The 20,050-nt window shown below is 38.7% G+C and overlaps 1 protein-coding gene across 2 annotated transcripts in view; it reads left to right on the top strand.

The window, feature by feature from the left end:
- The window catches only part of LOC126419781 (novel acetylcholine receptor chaperone), a 51,244-nt gene extending 31,594 nt beyond the window's left edge, over positions 1-19,650 (top strand). For both annotated transcript variants that reach the window (XM_050086958.1, XM_050086959.1), the window contains exon 4: positions 15,734-19,650. In XM_050086958.1, the coding sequence (XP_049942915.1) occupies positions 15,734-15,838 (105 nt within the window). In that variant the 3' untranslated portion in view covers positions 15,839-19,650. The remainder of the gene's footprint in view (positions 1-15,733) is intronic.
- Positions 19,651-20,050: the final 400 nt, after the last annotated feature.

Genomic DNA, 20,050 nt, shown 5'->3' with positions numbered 1-20,050 from the left:
GATACAGCTACAGTAGTTTGGTTCGAGCCGTAAGCTTAGCAGTTAAGCTTAACCAGGTAGCCATTGCTATGCGTCAGGCGCTCCGTCAGTATTTATACGGGTACGCTTCCTTTTTCACGTGCTTCGTCTGGTTTGAATTGATTGCTTATTTTTCTTTGATCTGATAAGTGCCGTTATGTGTTTACGTCACTCTAAACTGAAAATGCATTACTGTACTGTGTCATGCATTGTTCGTCGCATTCTGATAATGAGTGTTTACGGCCTGTCGCCGCTCGCGGCATGGCTTGCTCTTGTGCGCGGTTACTTACACTGCTGCTTTCTTTGATAATGATCAACAAGAACCAAATAATAGACTGCATATGATGGAAGATGTTCTGAACGAGAGTTTAGCGAACATTTTTCTCCGTTTGAAAATCTTTGCAGACGCCTCTTTAGTACATTATATTCTGCGCAGAAATTAGTCATCTTAGATTTAAAAATCTAGTCAATTGCCGTGCTTCATTTCTGATTGTATCACTATTAGGCATAAGAATAATACGAATATAAACATGACATGATATGTGTATTCTTCCGCGTTTGCTGTTGTCTCGCTCTAGTTTCGTAGTTTATTAGGCAGACAGGATTTAAATGAGACAGCAGAAAACACGAAAGAATACATGGCAAAATGTTTATATTCGTATTATTCTTATGGTGAAGAGAATACTACATGTGATTCACAATTCATAAAAGTTTCTAGTAGCAACCAACTCTTCTCACAGGTAGGAAAAAATTCAGGACGTAGAGTTTCCCATATTGGCAAACATCCCAAACAGTCTTGCCAGTCGGATTTTCGTAGTACATTGAACTGCTGCTAGAAGATGAACAATACGAAATTTCTATTTACTTCGTTGGATAATGTATGAAAGTGCAGTGGTCAAAACTCGGGGCGGAGAAAAAAGCTCGTTTTCCACCTTTTTTTTAAATTTATTTACTGACGAAGAGGTTTTGGCGCCAGTATTTATCTTTGCGCCTGCAAAACATGCCTGTTGTAGCGCTACATATATTCGATTGCAGAAGTTGGTTGTGGCGGCACCTACCAACATTTTTCAGAACTTCCGCTTACTTTGCACTCGATTCTAAGCCGCAGGCGGTTTTTTGGATTACAAAAAGCGGAAAAAGTGCGGCTTAGATTCGAGTAAATACGGTATTTATATGGAGTGTAGCCATGTATGGAAGTGAAACATGGACGATAAATAGTTTGGACAAGAAGAGAATAGAAGCTTTCAAAATGTTGTGCTACAGAAGAATGCTGAAGATTAGATAGGTAGATCACATAACTAATTTGGAGGTATTTAATAGACTTGGGGAGAAGAGGAGTTTGTGGCACAACTTGACAAGAAGAAGGGACCGGTTGGTAGGACATGTTCTGAGGCATCAAGGGATCACAAATTTAGCATTGGAGGGCAGCATGGAGGGTAAAAATCGTAGAGGGAGACCAAGAGATGAATACACTAAGCAGATTCAGAAGGATGTAGGTTGCAGTAGGTACTGGGAGACAAAGAAGCTTGCACAGGATAGAGTAGCATGGAGAGTTGCATCAAACCAGTCTCAGCACTGAAGACCACAACAACAACAACAACATTTTATGAGCTTTTTAAATAAAACAATGTGAGGAAGTGGGTCTGTATTCCTGTACCTGCAGCTTAGAATAGCTACCTGGTACCAGTGTCAGTAACTGTACCTCCTCAGTATAGGTGGCTGCTGAGATTGCAGTATTAAGATTTTGAAACCACACGTCACATTTCATCTTCAGGTTCTGCATCAAGTGCATTTTCATTCACAAAGTTTTGAAGATGTTGCTTGTGTAAAACTTGTTTCAATTTCTTCCACTTTCCTTTTTACATACTGTTGTGATTCTTATCTTTGCTGGATAAAAGGGGGGATATAGTAGGGGCTACAGCAGAAATGCTAACATTCAATGCATCAGTAATTCAAACCCAGGAATATAAACATCTGCACTGTTTTCTTCAGTTTCACATTGGAGTGATGGTGATCGTTCATGTGGGTTGTCACTAAATTTCTTCTTGTAGTGAGTGTAGCAATTGCTGCACAATGGATGTGATGTTAATACTGTTACTTGAGAACCAGATATTTCTGCAATACCACTGACAGATTTCCAACAACTGTGAAGTGTTTTTCACTTTTCGTAAACACCACTCTCTTGTGTCTCCTTTCGTATTCCCCACACCTTGCTCTTTCGCTACTGTATTTCGACATTGTATCTAACAAAAAGTTCAAACCAAACACAACACTCGATGCAGAATGGTTTATGTGCAAGCTCACACGTGTTTGTTGTAAACAGAAGAGCACTGGAAACAATGTTGTCAACATGCACATTTTACACTAGGAATTCAGTGATGCGAAATATGCAGAATGTTGAAAATTTTTTAACACACTACGCAGGAAAATATTGTCCACTGTTTTTGCACTGACCAGTAACGTATTAACCAAACAATATTCTGTGTAATTCTCAAAAGTTTTCGGATGGGAGTTTTCCAGTAAGTAATTCGTAAAAATGAAATTTTTTTACATTTTTAGTAATAAATAGTTACATAATACAGATAGCTGGAGCAGAGAAGATACTGTTTATAATTACATCAGTAGTACCTGGTAATATGACAGAAAAAATAGTGTTCTGTGACTTTTCCAAATTAGAAAAAAAAGTTTTTAAGTGGAAAAATTAACTTAAATTTCATTTTTTTTTTGTCATAAATTTGTAAGTTATAGGAAGCCCATAAGTGTGCATGTGTCAACTAAATTTCAACACGCTGAGAGGGAGCTTTAATGCAAAACATCCGCCAGGTTTCCAGTACTTTGGGTTTATTAGGTATATTTTTTTGTTTCTACTGTTTTAAGAGTTATACACAAAATGCACATTTTTCAAAGGGCTATACCACTTTCGAAACTTAAAGTAAATTGAAAATACTTTATTTCTTAACACTTAGGATTTGAGGTCTAATACATATTTTTTCCATAGAAATTCATGACCACGAGTTGATATGTCCTGTATGATTTGAGATGAAATCACCCTGCTATAAGTGAAGTGGCCGGTTGCCTACATCCTAAGATTTGTGTTGGAGATTGAATAACCTGAGTTCCTGAGTCCCCATAGTTCAAATAATTGCAGTAGCATTCCATTATCACATTGCTTTGTTTGAGTTTTAATGTTTTCATCCTCTGTCAGAAGTTAAACACAATACTAGAATTTCAATTTCTTCCATGTCAACTCCTTCATTCTTAACTCACACCTGTAGAAAATAGATAGAAGGAGAGGATAGAATCTCGCTGCTCTTTCCTCCATTCTTAGCTCACACTTATAGAATGTAGATAGAAGGAGAGGGTATTATGTAGAGATATGACAGGGATTTGTGTAAGGAAGCACACTGGAAAGAGAAGAAAAATATATTTGCAGAATGGCAAAATAAATCAGATAGATCAATTCCAAGTGAATGACTTGGGTACAAATATATGTTGGCTGTCTCACCTCAGAATGACTGCACCTAATTGAGAGCCCTAACAAGTAAGTTCTTTGGTAAAACAGATGCCGAAGTAGTAGCAATTACGTTCCAGATTATAATCACCAAAAGATGCTTCCAGTGTAAGCAGTTGATAATTTGTCATTCATGCAGCTTGTGAAATCAGTGACTTTCACACTTGTGCAGAAAACTGTAAATTTATTTATGTATTCATTCAGAAATCATCTCGCAGTGATATATGATTTGTCATCATAATACAATAATTATAAATTACTCAAAGTATACATAATGAGAATATTATGAAAAGGATAGTTTGTAACTTACCATACAGAGGAGATGTTGAGTCGTAGACAGGCACAACAAAAAGATTAGTAAACAAATAAGCTTTCAGCCAAACCAAAAGGCCTTCTTCTAAAATAGAGCATGCATACACATTCACACAAGCAAAACTTACACACACGACCACTGTCTCTAGCCACTGGGAGGAGTAGGTGAAAAAAGAGACTGGGTGCATTGGTTGAATAGAAGGCTGTGTAGTGGTGGAATGGGAGCAGGGATGGGGATCAGTGGGTGAAGTACAGGGACTAATAAAGTTTGAGGTCAGGGTGTGTACGAGAACATAAGATATATTGCAGGGAGAGTTCCCACCCATGCAGTTCTGAAGAGCTGATGTTGGTAGGAGAGATTCATATGGCACAGGCTATGAAGCAGTCAGTGAGGTGAAGAACATCATGTTGCACAGGATGATCAGCAACTGGGTGGTCTAGCTGTCTCTTGGCTGTAGTTTGTCCCTGGCCTTTCATACAGACAGACAGGTTGTTGGTTGTCATGCCCATGTTGAATGCAGAACAGTGGTTGCAGCTTAGCCTTAGCTTGTAGATCAGATGACTACTTTTGTAGGTAGTCTTGGCTTTGATGAAATGATGGTTCTTGTGACTGGGCTGGAGTAGGTGGTGATGGGAAGATGTTTGGGACAGATCTTGCATCCAGTTCTATTACAGGGGTATCAGCCATGAGGCAAGAGATTGGGAGCAGAAGTGGGGTAGAGATGGACGAGGATATAGTGTAGGTTCGGTGGGAGGTCGAATACCAGTATGGGATGGGTGGGAAGAATAGTGGGTAGGATATTCCTCATTTCAGGGCACGATGAGAGGTTGACAGAGAATGTGATTGAGTTGCTCCAGTCCTGGGTGGTACTGAGTCATGAGGGGAATGCTCTGTGGGCCGATAGTGGGACTCTGGGAGTTAGTGGATGACTGAAAGGATAAGGCACAAGAGATCTGTTTTCATACGAGGTAGGGAGGGTAATTTTGGTCTGTGAAGGTCTTAGTGAGATCCTTGGTGTATTTGGAGAGGGTCTGCTCGTTACTACAGATATGATGACCACAGGTGGCTAGGCTGAATGGAAGGGGCTTTTTGGTGTGGTATGGGTGGCAGCTATCAAAGTGGAGGTATTGTTGGTGGTTGGTAGGTTTGATATGGATGGAGATACTGATGTAGCCATCTTTGAAGTGGATATCAACATTGAATGCAGGTGGCTTGTTGGCTTGAGGAGACCTGGTGAGGCAAATGGGGGAGAAAGTGTTGATATTCTGGAGAAATGTGGATAGGGTATCCTTACCCTTGATCCAGATCACAAAGATGTCATCAATGAACCTGAACCAGGTGAGGTTTGGAATTCTGTGTGGTTGGGAAGGATTCCTCTAGATGCCCCTTAGTAGTATGGCATAGGATGGTGCCATGCTCACGCCCATTGCTGTACCGCAGATTTGTTTGCAGGTGATGCCTCCAAAGCTGAAATAATTGTGGTTGAGGATGTAGTTTGTCGTGGTGACCAGGAAGAAGGTTTCAGGTTTGAAACCAGTTGGGCATCGGGGAGAGGTAGTGTCCAGTAGCGGCAGGGTAAAGGGAGATGATATCAATAGTGATGAGCAGGGCAGTGTGTGGTAAAGGAACAAGGACTGTGAAGAGTGGGTGGAGGGAACTCTTCGTGTCTCATAACCAGCTGCAATGGGGCATCTTGGGTGGGTTTATAGACTTTGACTCTGGGGAGAGGTTCTTGAAGAGATATTGGACATCCTATTGGATTCGTGGAATGGGGTCATTGTGGCCAGGTTATAGGTGGGCGAATATGACAGCTGCCACAGTCCTCTCTTTGGGTAATCCCAGCAGTTCAAAACCACAGTGGTGGAGCCATTGTCAGCAGGTGGAATTATAAGGTCAGGATCAGATTTTAGGTGATGGTTTGCAGTTCTTTTTGTTGATGTAAGGTTAGCTTCCATGTTGAGGAATTTGGGGAATGACGGTAAGGCAAGGTTTGAGGTTAAGAAATTCTGAAATATTAACAGAGGGTAATTTGGGGGCAGGGCAGGTTCATCACAGTTGGATGGAGGAGTGAACTGAGTCAAAGGTTCAGCATTGGTTTTGGGTTGAGTCAGATTTGAAGGATTGGTGGCAGAAATGTGTTTCCACTGTAGGGCCAGGAGGAAGGAGAGGCCAGGAGGAAGGAGAGGGGATCTTTAACAAGTCCAGCATGATTGAAATTTGGGGGGGGGGGGTAAGGCATTTGGGAAGAAATGATACTAAGGCATTTGGAGGAAAGGTTAATGGCTGCATTTTGGGTCTGTTTAGGTTCTGGATCCTGTATGGCGGTAGGAGGGAGTTTTTGAGGGTGTGGTAAGATTAATACGTCTGCGAGACAGGGTTTATCAGCTATCGGGCGTGTGGGGGAGATTTGGAGCCTGTTATAGCAGTCGTGGGTAGTGGTAAGCCAAAGGCGGGAGTGGGAGGTCAACAGTCGTGGAGAGTGTTTTGAGGTGCCGTTGTGCATACCGTTCTAGTTCCTGGAGGGCAAGATGTGGGATACAAGATTGTAAAGCATGAGAATTTTATGGATGGAGAGGACGTTTGGGCCAGATTTGCAGGGTTATGCAGGGCTAGGTTGGTGAGGACTAAGGACTGGTAGACTGAACAGATGGGGGTAATTGTGGAAGGGATGGTTGCAGCTGGAGATGGATAATTTCATGGTAAGGCCATTTGAGAGGATTCTGTGAGCCAGGCAACAACACAGAACAATATGCGGCACTGGGTTTTGGCATTGATTAAGGAAACTTTTCAGTTTTGGCACAGATGGAAGGAGCAAACACACAAACTGAATAGATAAATACATCTACATCTACATGGATACTCTGCAAATCACATTTAAGTGCATGGCAGAGGGTTCATCGAACAACCTTCAAAATTCTCCATTATTCCAATCTCATATAGTGTGCGGAAAGAACAAACACCTGTATCTTTCCATACAAGCTCTGATTTCCCTTATTTTATCATGGTGATTGTTTCTCCTTATGCAGGTTAGTGTCAACAAAATATTTCTGCATTCGTAGGAGACAGTTGGTGATGGAATTTCGTGAGAAGATTCCATCACAACGAAAAGCACCTTTACTTTAATGAAGTCCAGCCAAAATCCTGTATCATTTCTGTGACACTCTCTCCCATATTTTGTGATAGTACAAAACATGCTGCCCTTCTTTGAACTTTTTCGATGTATTCTGTCAGTCCTATCTGGTAAGGATCCCACACCGTGCAGCAGAATTCTAAAAGAGGATGGGCAAGTGTATGTAGGCAGTCTCCTTAGTAGGTCTGTTACATTTTCTAAGTGTCCTGCCAATAAAACGCAGTCTTTGGTTAGTTTTCCCCACAACATTTTCTATGTGTTCATTCCGATTTAATTTGTTTGTAATTGTAATTCCTAGGTATTTAGTTGAGTTTACAGCCATTATATTTGACTGATTTATTGTGTAACTGAAATTTAATGGATTCCTTTTAGCACTCATATGGATGACCTCACACTTTTCTTTATTTAGGGTCAACTTCCAATTTTCGCACCATTCAGATATCTTTCTAAATCGTTCTGCAGTTTGTTTTGATCTTCTGATGACTGTATTAGTCGATAAATGACAGCGTCATCTGCAAACAACCTAAGACAGCTGCTCAGATTGTCTCCCAAATTGTTTATATAGATAAGGAACAGCAAAGGGCCTATTGCACTACCTTGGGGAATGCCAAAAATCACTTCTGTTTTACTCGATGACTTTCCGTCAGTTACTATGAACTGTGACCTCTCTGACAGGAAGTCAGCTATCCAGTCACAACGATATTTCATAAGCCGCTTGATGGTACAGTGTCAAAAGCTTTCTGGAAATCCAGAAGTATAGAATCGACATGAAATCCCTTGTCAGTAGCACTCAACACTTCAATTAGTTGTGTTTCACAAAAACAGTGTTTTCTAAACCCATGTTGACTGTGTGTCAATAGACCATTTTCTTCGAGGTAATTCATAATGTTCAAACACAATATATGTTCCAGAATCCTGCTGCCTATTAATGTTAATGATGTTGTTGTTGTTATGATCTTCAGTCCTGAGACTGGTTTGATGCAGCTCTCCATGCTACTCTATCCTGTGCAAGCTTCTTCATCTCCCAGTACCTACATCCCTCTGAATCTGCTTAGTGTATTCATCTCGTGGTCTCCCTCTACGATTTTTACCCTCCACGCAGCCCTCCAATACTAAATTGGTGATCCCTTGATGCCTCAGAACATGTCCTACCAACCGATCCCTTCTTCTAGTCAAGTTGTGCCACAGACTCCTCTTCTCCCCAATTCTATTCAATACCTCCTCATTAGTTATGTGATCTACCCATCTAATCTTCAGCTTTCTTCTGTAGCACCACATTTTGAAAGCTTCTTTTCTCTTCTTGTCCAAACTATTTATCGTCCATGTTTCACTTCCATACATGGCTACACTCCATACAAATACTTTCAGAAATGACTTCCAAACACTTAAATCTCTACTCAGTGTTAACAAATTTCTCTTCTTCAGAAACGCTTTCCTTGCCATTGCCAGTCAACATTTTATATCCTCTCTACTTCGACAATCATAAGTTATTTTGCTCCCCAAATAGCAAAACTCCTTTACTACTTCAAGTGTCTCATTTCCTAATCTAATTCCCTCAGCATCACCCGACTTAATTCGACTACATTCCATTATCCTCATTTTGCTTTTGTTGATGTTCATCTTATATCCTCCTTTCAAGACATTATCCATTCCGTTCACCTGCTCTTCCAAGTCCTGTACTGTCTGTGACAGAATTACAATGTCATTGGCAAACCTCAAAGTTTTTATTTCTTCTCCATGGGTTTTAATACCTACTCCGAATTTTTCTTTTATTTCCTTCACTGCTTGCTCAATATACAGATTGAATAACATAGGGGAAAGGCTACAACCCTGTCTCACTCCCTTCCCAACCACTGCTTCCCTTTCATGCCCCTCAACTCTTGTAACTGCCATCTGGTTTGTGTACAAATTGTAAATAGCCTTTTGCTCCCTGTATTTTACCCCTGTCACTTTCAGAATTTGAAAGAGAGTATTCCAGTCAACAATGTCAAAAGCTTTCTCTAAGTCTACAAATGCTAGAAATGTAGGTTTGCCTTTCCTTAATGTTTCTTCTAAGATAAGTCATAGAGTCAGTATTGCCTCACGTGTTCCAGTATTTCTACGGAATCCAAACTGATCTTCCCCAAGGTTGGCTTCTACCAGTTTTTCCATTCGTCTGTAAAGAATTCGTGTTAGTATTTTGCAGCTGTGACTTATTAAACTAATTGTTCGGTAATTTTCACATCTGTCAACACCTGCTTTCTTTGGGATTGGAATTATTATATTCTTCTTGAAATCTGAGGGTATTTCGCCTGTGTCATACATCTTGCTCACCAGATGGTAGAGTTTTGTCAGGACTGGCTCTCCCAAGGCTGTCAGTAGTTCTAATGGAATGTCATCTACTCCTGGGGCCTCGTTTCGACTCAGATCTTTCAGTGCTCTGTCAAACTCTTCACGCAGTATATTAATGATATGGGCCTGTAATTAAGTGGATTTCTCCTACTACCTTTCTTGAATATTGGTGTGACCTGTGCAACTTTCCAGTCTCTTTTGTCGAGCGAATGGTTGTATATGATTGTCAATTATGGAGCTAATGCATCAGCATACTCTGAAAGGAACCTAATTGGTATATAGTCTGGACCAGAAGACTTGCTTTTATTAAGTGATTTAAGGTGCTTCACTACTCCGAGGTTATCTACTTCTATGTTACTCATGTCGGCAGTTGTTCTTGATTCGAATTCTGGAATATTTACTTTGTCTTCTTTAGTGAAGGCATTTCGGAAGGCTGTGTTTAGTAACTCTGCTTTGGCAGCACTGTCTTCAATTGTATCTCCATTTCTATCTCGCAGAGAAGGCATCGACTGTTTCTTGCCGCTAAAATACTTCACATATGGCCAGAATTTGTTTGGATTTTCTGTCAGGTTTCGAGACAAAGTTCCGTTGTGGAAACTGTTATAAGCATCTCACATTGAAGTCTGCACTGAATTTCGATCTTCTGTAAAAGATCACCAATCTGGGGGATTTTGCATCTCTTTAAATTATGTATGTTTGTTTCGTTGTTTCTGCAACAGTGTTCTGACCTGTTTTGTGTACCAAGGAGGATCAGCTCCATTGTTTGTTAATTTATTTGGTATAAATCTCTCAATTGCTGCTGATACTATTTCTCTGAATTCAAGCCATATCTGGTCTACACTTATTAATTTGGAAGGAGTGGAGATTGTCTCTCAGGAAGGCATCAAGTGAATTTTTATCTGATTTTTGGAATAGGTATATTTTTTGTTTATTTTTGAAAAATTTGGGGGTTAGAATATTCAGACTCACTACGTCAACCCTGTGTTCACTAATCCTTGTATTCGTTTTGATGCTCGTTATTAACTCAGGATTATTTGTCGCTAAGAGGTCAAGTGTGTTTTCACAACCATTTACTATTCTCGTGGGCTCGTGAACTAACCTCTCAAAATAATTTTCAGAGAATGTGTTTAGCGAATAAGCTTCTATAAAGACAGAAAAAGATGTTAGTTGTGGCCTTTATGAAGAAACCATTCTGAAATTTGCCTGAAATGATTTAGGAAAACCATAGAAAACCTAAATCAGGATAGCCATACAGAACAAACTCTATTCCCTCAAACATGAGGTAAGTGTGCTAACAACTGCACTGCCTCATTTGGTTGGTCCCTATTATACAGTGTTCTTTGGTTTGCAAACAGTTTTCTCCAGATAATTACTTATAATGTAAAATGGTTTTGCACTTCGTTGCTGCACTTACTAAGGATAGCGTCTGGTGACTACTGTTCCACAAACATGCTGTTATGCCCCTTGCACTAACTCCAGTATGTTTGGAAGACTGACTCCAGGCTCGCAAACATGCAACTTTGCCCCATGCAAGTCTCTATGTCCTCTCAATCCATCTGAAAAACTGAGTCAGCATCCCGCATGATGAGAGGTGTTGAGCTCAAGAGAATGGCACGTTAACATCAAGCAGTATAGCTCTTGCAACATTGTTTTCTTGTGAAAGCAATACATCATGATCATGTATATCAGAACCTCACTAATCTGTCTCCCATAGGACGGGAAGCAAGGTCAGAATGCAAAATAGGTGTAATTATCAGAGGAACACTTTTATTGGCCTATGACATCAGAAAGCAGTACAGTGCAACTTTTAACTTTCAGCTGGAAATACTGTCTGAAATGTTGTTCAACATTAAAACAGTAACAGAACATGGGAAAAAAAGAAAAGAAACACTAACACACAAAAAATATTCCACAAAACTGTAATATCAATAGTGTCTCTACCATAAAATATGTCTGTACTGTTCAGTAAGATATTGTTACTGTGGGTGAAAGTTTAACATCTGTACCTACCGTATTACAGTGCTGCACCCAATTGATTTGCACTGAATTATTTGAAACATCAGAAATTACATGCTAAAAAGTGATGTGATAAGAAGTCACAAAAGTGTACATTTGTAGACTACTGTCAGGCAACCGAAGGCTATCGATTCATCAATGGGGAGACCTGCCAGATAACTGTCAGCAGGGATGTAAAATTCCTTAAGGATGAGAATTTTTCAAGCTCAAAGACAGCGGAACCTAAGACCACAGATGCCTTAGGATTGGAACAAGAAGCAGTTCTTCTGGACACCATTAATTTACAAACTGAAAGAGAAGTCAAATCAGTAGAAAATGATAATGAATCTTTTTATGGCTTTGACAGTGATTCAATAGAAACTGAAGCTCAAGATGAAGGTCATGAAAATCAAAACATAGTTCAAGAGGTTACATGTTGAAGGTACAATAGAGAATCAAAGCCCAAGACATGGTCTGATTATGTTTCTTACTATTTGAAAGAATGACTTTCAAGTGAAGACATTGGAGGGGGACAAATAATGAAGAATGGAAAAAGCAACGAAGAAAGAATTTTCATCTCTAGTTTGTAATAAAACATTTGAAGAAGTAGAGCTACCCAAGTGACACAAACCACTCAAGACTAAGTGGGTATTAAAAGTAAAGCCTGGGACTTGCAGTACATTAGAGACATTTAAGACATGCCTAGTGGTAAAAGAATGTGCTCAAGTTCAGGGTGTTGACTGTCAGGAAATCTACACACCAGTAGTCAAGCATGCATCCGTTAGATATCTCTTGTCTATGGCAGCTTGAGAAAACCTGGAGTCTATGGCAGCTTGAGAGAACCTGGAGACCAACCATGTTGACATCACTACTGCATCTCTCTATGGAAATGGAAATGCAGAAAGTTATTCATTCCACCAGAAAATTTTTTAAGTCCTGGAGAAGTATGGAGATCAAACAAAGCTGTTTATGGACTCAAATAAGCTGCCAGGAACTGCAATCAAAAAATTGACGAGGTATTAAGAAAACTGAAACTAAACAGATCAAACACTGATCTATGTATCTATTTTCACAGAGATGGCACCAATTTAATCATCATAGCTTTGTATGCTGATGATATGCTATTATTCTCAAATGACCGAAGTGTTTTGGATCAGTTTAAAATAGATTTTTTGAGATGAAAGATTTAGGACAGGTAAGCCAATGCTTAGGCATGGCAATTACATGGGATGATGAAAAAGGAAAAATTTGGATCTCCCAGAATTTCTATACAAAAAAAATTCTGGAGAAATTTGGAATGGATAAAGCCAAACCGGCATCAACACTAGTATGGACCTTGAAGCAGTCGAATCAGGTGATAATGTATATTATCAAGAGGCAATAGGAAATCTATATCCATCTCAGATCTCCAGACCTGATACGCGTTTCACTGTAAATCTCCTTAGCAGATCTAATCATTGTTTTAAAAAGATTCATTGGGTGTCAGTAAAAAGATTGTTTAGATATTTAAAGGGAATCATGAACTACGTGTTATAATTTTCTAGAGATGGTAACAGAGAAATAATGGCCTTCAGTGATGCAGATGGGGGAAATAAAATCAGCGACAGTCCCACTGTAACTGCTTCATGCATAAAAATGCAAAACTCTCTAATTTTATGGTCTAGTAGGAAACAAAAAATTATTGCACTTTCTACCTGTGAAGCTGAATTTATGGCCTTAACATCAACTGTTCAAAAATTACTGTGGTTAAGACAACTTATGTCTGAGGTAGATCCAAGCAGTGTCAAAATCAGTTACAGTATATTGTTGTAATAAAGGAGCCATCAGTTAGCCAAGAATCTAGTGACAAACTCTAGATCCAAGCATGTAGATATAAAGTATCATTTTATGAGAAGGCTTTTTGAGTCAGTGTTATTGATGTTGCTCTTCTGCCTTCTGAAGAAATGTTAGCCGATGCTTTCGCAAAACCACTTAGCAATGCCAGACACAAAACGTGTAAGAAACTGTGGTCTTGTGAAGTAAGTGAAGGGGAGAGACTGTACGTTTAGACTTAATACTGTATGTAGGTGTTAAATTTATGTTGAGGCATGTAAATTCATATTGACAGTTTTTTTGTTTACTCCTTTGTGTTGTAATTTATGTGATCTGGGGTATGTAACTGTTGTTATAGATGCACTGATTAATCGATAAAATGTCATTTCAGAAAGCTTTCACATTTATATTAAAGAATGCACAACTGTAACAACTGTTAGAAATTCTGTGTAAAAGTAAACTTCCAATATAATAACCACTAAATACACACATCAAAAAAATATTCTGCATCCCCTTGGTTCCGAGAGTTCAGGAACCTGTACAGAAAATTGAAATAGATATCGACATAAACATTATTTCTGCCATTTTTATTGCTCTCGAAAAGCACACATTGCATGTTGTACCACCATACAACAAGACCTTCAGAGGTGGTGGTCCAAATTGCTGTACACACCAGTACCTCTAATACCCAGTAGCACATCTACTTGCATTAATGCATGCCTGCATTTAGTGTGGCATACTATCCACAAGTTCATTGAGACACTGTTGGTTCAGATTGTCCCACTCCTCAATGGCGATTCGGCATAGATCTCTCAAGAGTGATTGATGGGTCACATCGTCCATAAACAGCCCTTTTCAATCTATCCTTGGCATGTTCGATAGGGTTCATGTCTGTAGAACATGATGGCCACCCTAATTGAGCAATGTCGTTATCCTGAAAGAAGTCAGTCACAAGATGTGCACAATGGGGACGCAAATTGTCGTCCATGAAGACTAATGCCCCGTCAATATGCTGCCGATATGGCTGCACTGTCAGTTGGAGGATGGCATTCACATATCGTAAACTCGTTGCAGCGCCTTCCATGACCACCTTGCAGCATACGTCGGCCCCACGTAATGCCACCCCAAAACAGCAGGGAACCTCCACCTTGCTGCACAGTGTGTCTAAGGTGTTCAACTTGACCGGTTTGCCTCCAAACACGTTGCCGATGATTGTCTGGTTGGAGGCATATGTGACACTCATCGGTAAAGAGAACGTGATGCCTCTCCTGAGCGGTCCATTCGGAATGTTGTTGGACCCATCTGTAGCGTGCTGCATAGTGTCATGGTTGCAAAGATGTATCTTGCCATGGACGTCGGGAGTGGAGTTGTGCGTCATGCAGCCTATTGCGCACAGTTTGAGTCATAACACAATGTCCTGTGGCTGCACAAAAAGCATTATTCAACATCGTGGCATTGCTGTCAGGGTTCCTCCGAGCCATAGTTCGTAGATAGCGGTTATCCACTGTGTTGTAGCCCTTGAGCAGCCCGAGCATGGCATGTCATCGACAGTTCCTTCTCTTTGTGTCGATCCTCCATGTCTGAACAACTTCGCTTTGGTTCACTCCGAGACACCTGGACACTTCCCTTGTTGAGAGCCCTTCCTGGCACAAAGTAACAATGCGGACGCAATCGAACTGTGGTATTGACCGTCTAGGCATGGTTGAACTACAGACAACACAAGCCGTGTACCTCCTTCGTGGTTGAATGCTCAAGCATGGTTGTTTACATCTTTGGGTGGGTTTAGTGACATCTCTGAACAGTCAAAGGGACTGTGTCTGTGATACATTATCCACAGTCAACGTCTGTCTTCAGGAGTTCAGGGAACCGGAGTGATGCAAAACTTTTTTTGATGTGTGTGTATTGAAGAGATACTTCCCTCCATTACCAAAATGGCAACTGATGCCTTCATTTAGGCAGGTTGTGCCATAAATTTCTCTTTCCCACAGTTTGATGCAATACTACCGCATTATTTATTTGGTCTATGTACTATCTAACTTTTTCTTTCTTCTGTAGCGCCACAGTTCAAAAGTTTAATCTCATCATTATGAAAGCTGATGTTGGTTTCAAACTTTACAGTGACAGAGATAGGGACATGCATAATCTATGTGCATGTGTAGTTTAAGCAGTATGCCATTTAAAGAGCTGTGAATTGCAGAGATCTTGATGATGTACCCTCATGAATGCCACCTGTGTTACACTGAGAACTTTTTGAATGTCCCTCATAGGGTGCGAGGAAAATCAGTGGATGTATTCGGACTAGTTGAACAGCAGAAGACTACCCCACAATATGTAAGCAGGATTGTGAGCAGAAAGAGTTGTTATAACCAGACCATGACGTGCAGTAATTTTATTGGTTATACCACTTTTATTAGTTTCAGTTTTTGTGTTTGTGATGTAAGGAACATTGCACTTGAAATGAATTTCTGTCATACACACTTAAATCTATCTATTCTTGGTATTCCCGTGGTCAAAGATCATCATCCAAATAACTTTGCAGCATTATTTGCAGACACATCAGTACCCTGATATTGAAACAGTTTGTACAAATAAATATGTCAGTTCAAAAAAGCAATTCTTACAGGTGTTCTTCTTCATGTTGACGGGGAGACTCGTAATTGATTGGCAACTAAGGCGGAAGGAAGCAGCTGAAGTTGTGATGGCAAATGGTGAAAAGAAGCAGAACTAAAGAATGCTGGCATCGCAAACTGATGTGTGTGTACAAGTTCATATGCAAAATGCACAGACATGCACACACAGTGCAGAATGGGCTACAGAGAAGAGATCAAATACAGCATTTTGAGGGTAACAACTCTCTTTATTTCTCAGGATGCAGCCAGTGTGACTACTGCAGATTGGTGCATTTAGACACAATGAATGAAACTTATTGGACTCTGACCACAAGTAGTAAATTTCCAAAAATTGCTGGCGTATTGCTCATACCATAGAACAAAAGGAATTTTATCCTACATTCTAAGAGAAAGGAATTTTATCCTTGTTTAAGTGTCATCAATATCTTGCCTAAAATATAGTCGGCAGTGTGGATTAGAGAAGATCATTTCTGAGCTTTAGTGCCATATTTCATTTATTTATTTTATTGGCAAATATTCTGTCCTACAGCAAAGGTCCCAATATAATTGTTTTTCTTCCTCACAAAAAAGTTAAGGAACAAATATGTCTCCAAACAAATGTTCGAGGGAAAGGCCCACTTCAAAGTGAGAAACTTCCAAAATTGACTTCACATTAACTTACATTTGCAAGTATTGTATTTGCTGCAGTGAAAAGGAATTTTTACTTTGTATTGTCCTGCTTTTGGGACTCCTAGAGGTTGAAAATTTACATTTTCACTATATTTTATCTTGTCTCTTTGAGAGGATGTGAATCTGGGCCTCTACTAAATGTGCATTGCCTCTAGACTGCCGCTTACCTGTTAGGGATTACAACACTGGAGAGCATATAATTTTTTAACCTTTTTTGCACAAGTACAACTCATCCTGTACAGTTGAGTTTGAGCCGTAAATTTCTACTACTCTTATTTTTGTGTTTTTTTGGTGAATTTAGTGTTTAAATAATTTATTATATATTTTTATAGGCTGTTGTGGCAGTGTATTTTATTTGGAAGCTTTTGCTCAACTATTTAGCACCATGTGTAAAGATATTGATGTTTCTGCATCATGTGATCATTTCATCTAATGTATTATTGTAAAAAGAAATATTTATCAAATGTATCCTGTCCCACTTGTGAATTTTAAACCAAAGACAATGATGCTGTGTTTTTAATAGACTCATAGTGACAAAGATATGTTCCCATTGTACATAAAAATCATGTCACAGTTCTAGTCATCTCAATTTTTCATCCTATGTATATTTTAAAAGGCCTAAACCATAGTATGTTTCATTAGAAGTGATTTATTTTCTTTTTAATGTGATAACTAAAGAAATAGGTGATAGTTTGTATGTTCATTTTAACTTTTTTCTGATAAAGCAATAATTAGTGTGTGGCACTTATCTTGAGATGGATTTTTATCATATAAAGAGCTTCATTCTCATAAATGCATAACAGCAAATATCAGTGCACTGTAGCCATTAGAGCCAATTACTGAAATTTAGTTATCATAGCCATAATTAACATTTACATCGGTTTCATAATTTTTATTAACTCAGTGAGTCTACAGTAATATTACACATCTACAGATGTGTGGGATTTTGCCAAAGTGTGCAACTTTCTCTGTCATTTCAGTATTAATATTCTTGTTGCATCTGCCTTACAGGCTACATGTTTGTGCACTTTGAAGCTCACTACAGAAATTCACTGCAGTTACACAGAATTAGGCACTATAATTTGGACAGTAAATGTCAACAAGGTTTACATGCTTTTCTTGTTTATGTCTTTTTAACAGTGTGTCTGAAGTAAACTTTTCAGTAACATTTAATATTGTAAAGCATAGAAAATGACCATATGGACTCCCCATTCTTGAATTAGTTTGGAAGTAAACTTAGCATCACAGAAGTTGGAATGAAAGGGAGAGAAAATGGAGTGTAGTTGACAAACTGCTGATGGTTGTAATAGCAAGTGGTTGTTGCAGTTGTACACTGCCAGAAAAATATCTTCAAGAGTTCATTGTTAGCTGGGTCAGTATATGAAATTCTGGACGATACCACTGTAAGTTGTAGCATAAGAATTCAAAATCATAGATACAGTTCACAGCAATTTTTCACAATATTTTGAAACATGATGATCTGCTTATTCTGCCTTTATATATGTACCTTATTTGGTGAGTGGGATGACAGTGAAATAAGGTGACAGTTTTGAGATATATTTACATAGAAATTACCTGAGCTGATGTGTCAAGGCATCAGATGCAGTTCTAAATGTGATGGAGCTCCATTCCAAAAACGTGCAAATTTCAGTTATTGCTACATATGTTTCATTTTATTGTGTGCTTTGAAAATATTGATCGAGCTCCTATTTGTCAGAGCTTAAAATTATTTATCTGTCTTACATGCAGGTATTATGATGTGTCCATAAGCCTAAACAAAACTGACAACATTAATACTGGTTCTCACTGACACAGAAATAAATTCGTAAAATGTTGGTGTCATGAGTTAAATGCATACTTCTTCAGCTCTTGCATAGGTGCAGAATATAAGCAATAAACAAAAATGAGGACAAATAATCGCTCTTTGACATCTCATTGATTCAGAGAATTTCATTAATTTCCGAGCTACTGTTCTTTTTCTGATTTAAGTAAAAAAACATCGCCAGAGACCTGCGGATGTGGGTGCTGTATGTGTGCCTGTGCCTATGTGGAGAGTATAATTCACTCACAGGTGAATGCTTGCATATCCCCAATGTTCTTTATTGTTCAATTTGGTATTTCCATTAACATGGTATTTCATAGTAGGTGAAGAGCACTGTTTGAAATTTTTTGTAACTGCACTTTTGCTTCCACATTTCTTTCCTCTAAATTTTAATGTAAAAAATTAAGTATTCAAAAGTATTACTGCAGTGGAATGTAGTCTTCTATCATATCACACTGCTATTGCCTATGGAATTGGACAGTTTCATTATCAGAAAGTTGTCTTTATTAAATTTCCACTGTACCTTCCTGTTTAATAAATTTTAATCCAATACACTAAACTATCATAAGACCATTTTACTATTATTAGCAGTCTGCCATGGTGTGAGCTTGTAAATATAATGGACTTGAAAGAGAAGGAATTTGTAGAAAGACTTAAATGCAAACTCTAGTCACAATGAAAATTAGCACCGAGGAGTTGTGCTGAGATCATAAATGATACTTGTACTTAATTGAATGTATTTGTTATTATAAGGCTGATAGAAACACACACATATAACAAAGAAAGTGGTCTTGTAGTACATGCACCCCTCGCCGCATTGTACATTAATTTTGGGAAGCCTGATGATGTCTGTGTAGTTTCATTTTGTTATCAGCCATCTTATAATTTCTGATATTGAATATAAAAGTTTGGACTCAAGATGCAGCTTACAACCTGTCTCTGAAGTATCCATATTTTATTAATTTTGGGTATCAACTTTTGTAACAGAAAGTACTGTATTGACACACATTCATAGATTTTTTTCACATTATAAACCTGTTTAATTGTCAATTTCTCAATAAAAGTGTTAGATCTCAATAATGAAAACTGCAAGAAATATCTAGTCATGGGCAGCTAGAGGAAACTAAACGCTGCCTTGTTTTGTACACTTAGAGTGAATGAGAAGGTTCAAATTATTTGGCTGTGAACATGTTAAAAAAGAACAAATTATAAAATATGCATGCATGAGAATAATTTTCAGGAATGTTAGTTTGTTTTGCCATTCATCACATACAAAGTGTTCATTTAAAACCATGTTCTGTGTATAGGAGAGATTATTATAAGAAGAGTGTGTACTCCGTATTTTTTTCATATTTGTTGTTCATGTTTGATGCTTATGTACATATACATTTTTGAATAAATCACTTTTGAGAATTTCTACTGTGAGTCTTATGCTTTGGTCCTATCAGTTTTGATGCTAAAATTATAATCCTGGGGGGAAAAAAAGGTGGGTACCATGTAGCAGAACTGTGTTCATTTACAGCATGTACTATTTTACAAAGAACCACACATCAGTGGCACAATCTTTGTTTCTCCACCTCCTGCCTACCAGCCCTAGTATGAGCCTGCAACTGCATCTATTTTGTAAATGATGCGGTACATGATGGAAGAAAGATGTGTATCTTTCACTTTCCAGTACATTCCATATTAGATAAAAATGTGTTCTGCTTGTGGCTATCCAAATACGAGAACCTTTTCAGATGACATGGTAAAAAATTAAGTTGAAAGGAATGGAAAGCTCTTGATAACTACATATCAGTTTTATTAATCATGAGGTTTA

Source organism: Schistocerca serialis, chromosome 9 (assembly GCF_023864345.2).
Source record: "Schistocerca serialis cubense isolate TAMUIC-IGC-003099 chromosome 9, iqSchSeri2.2, whole genome shotgun sequence".
Taxonomy (NCBI): domain Eukaryota; kingdom Metazoa; phylum Arthropoda; class Insecta; order Orthoptera; family Acrididae; genus Schistocerca; species Schistocerca serialis.
The sequence above is the reverse complement of the archived record's forward strand: the minus strand, read 5'-3'. Positions and strand labels throughout refer to the sequence as shown.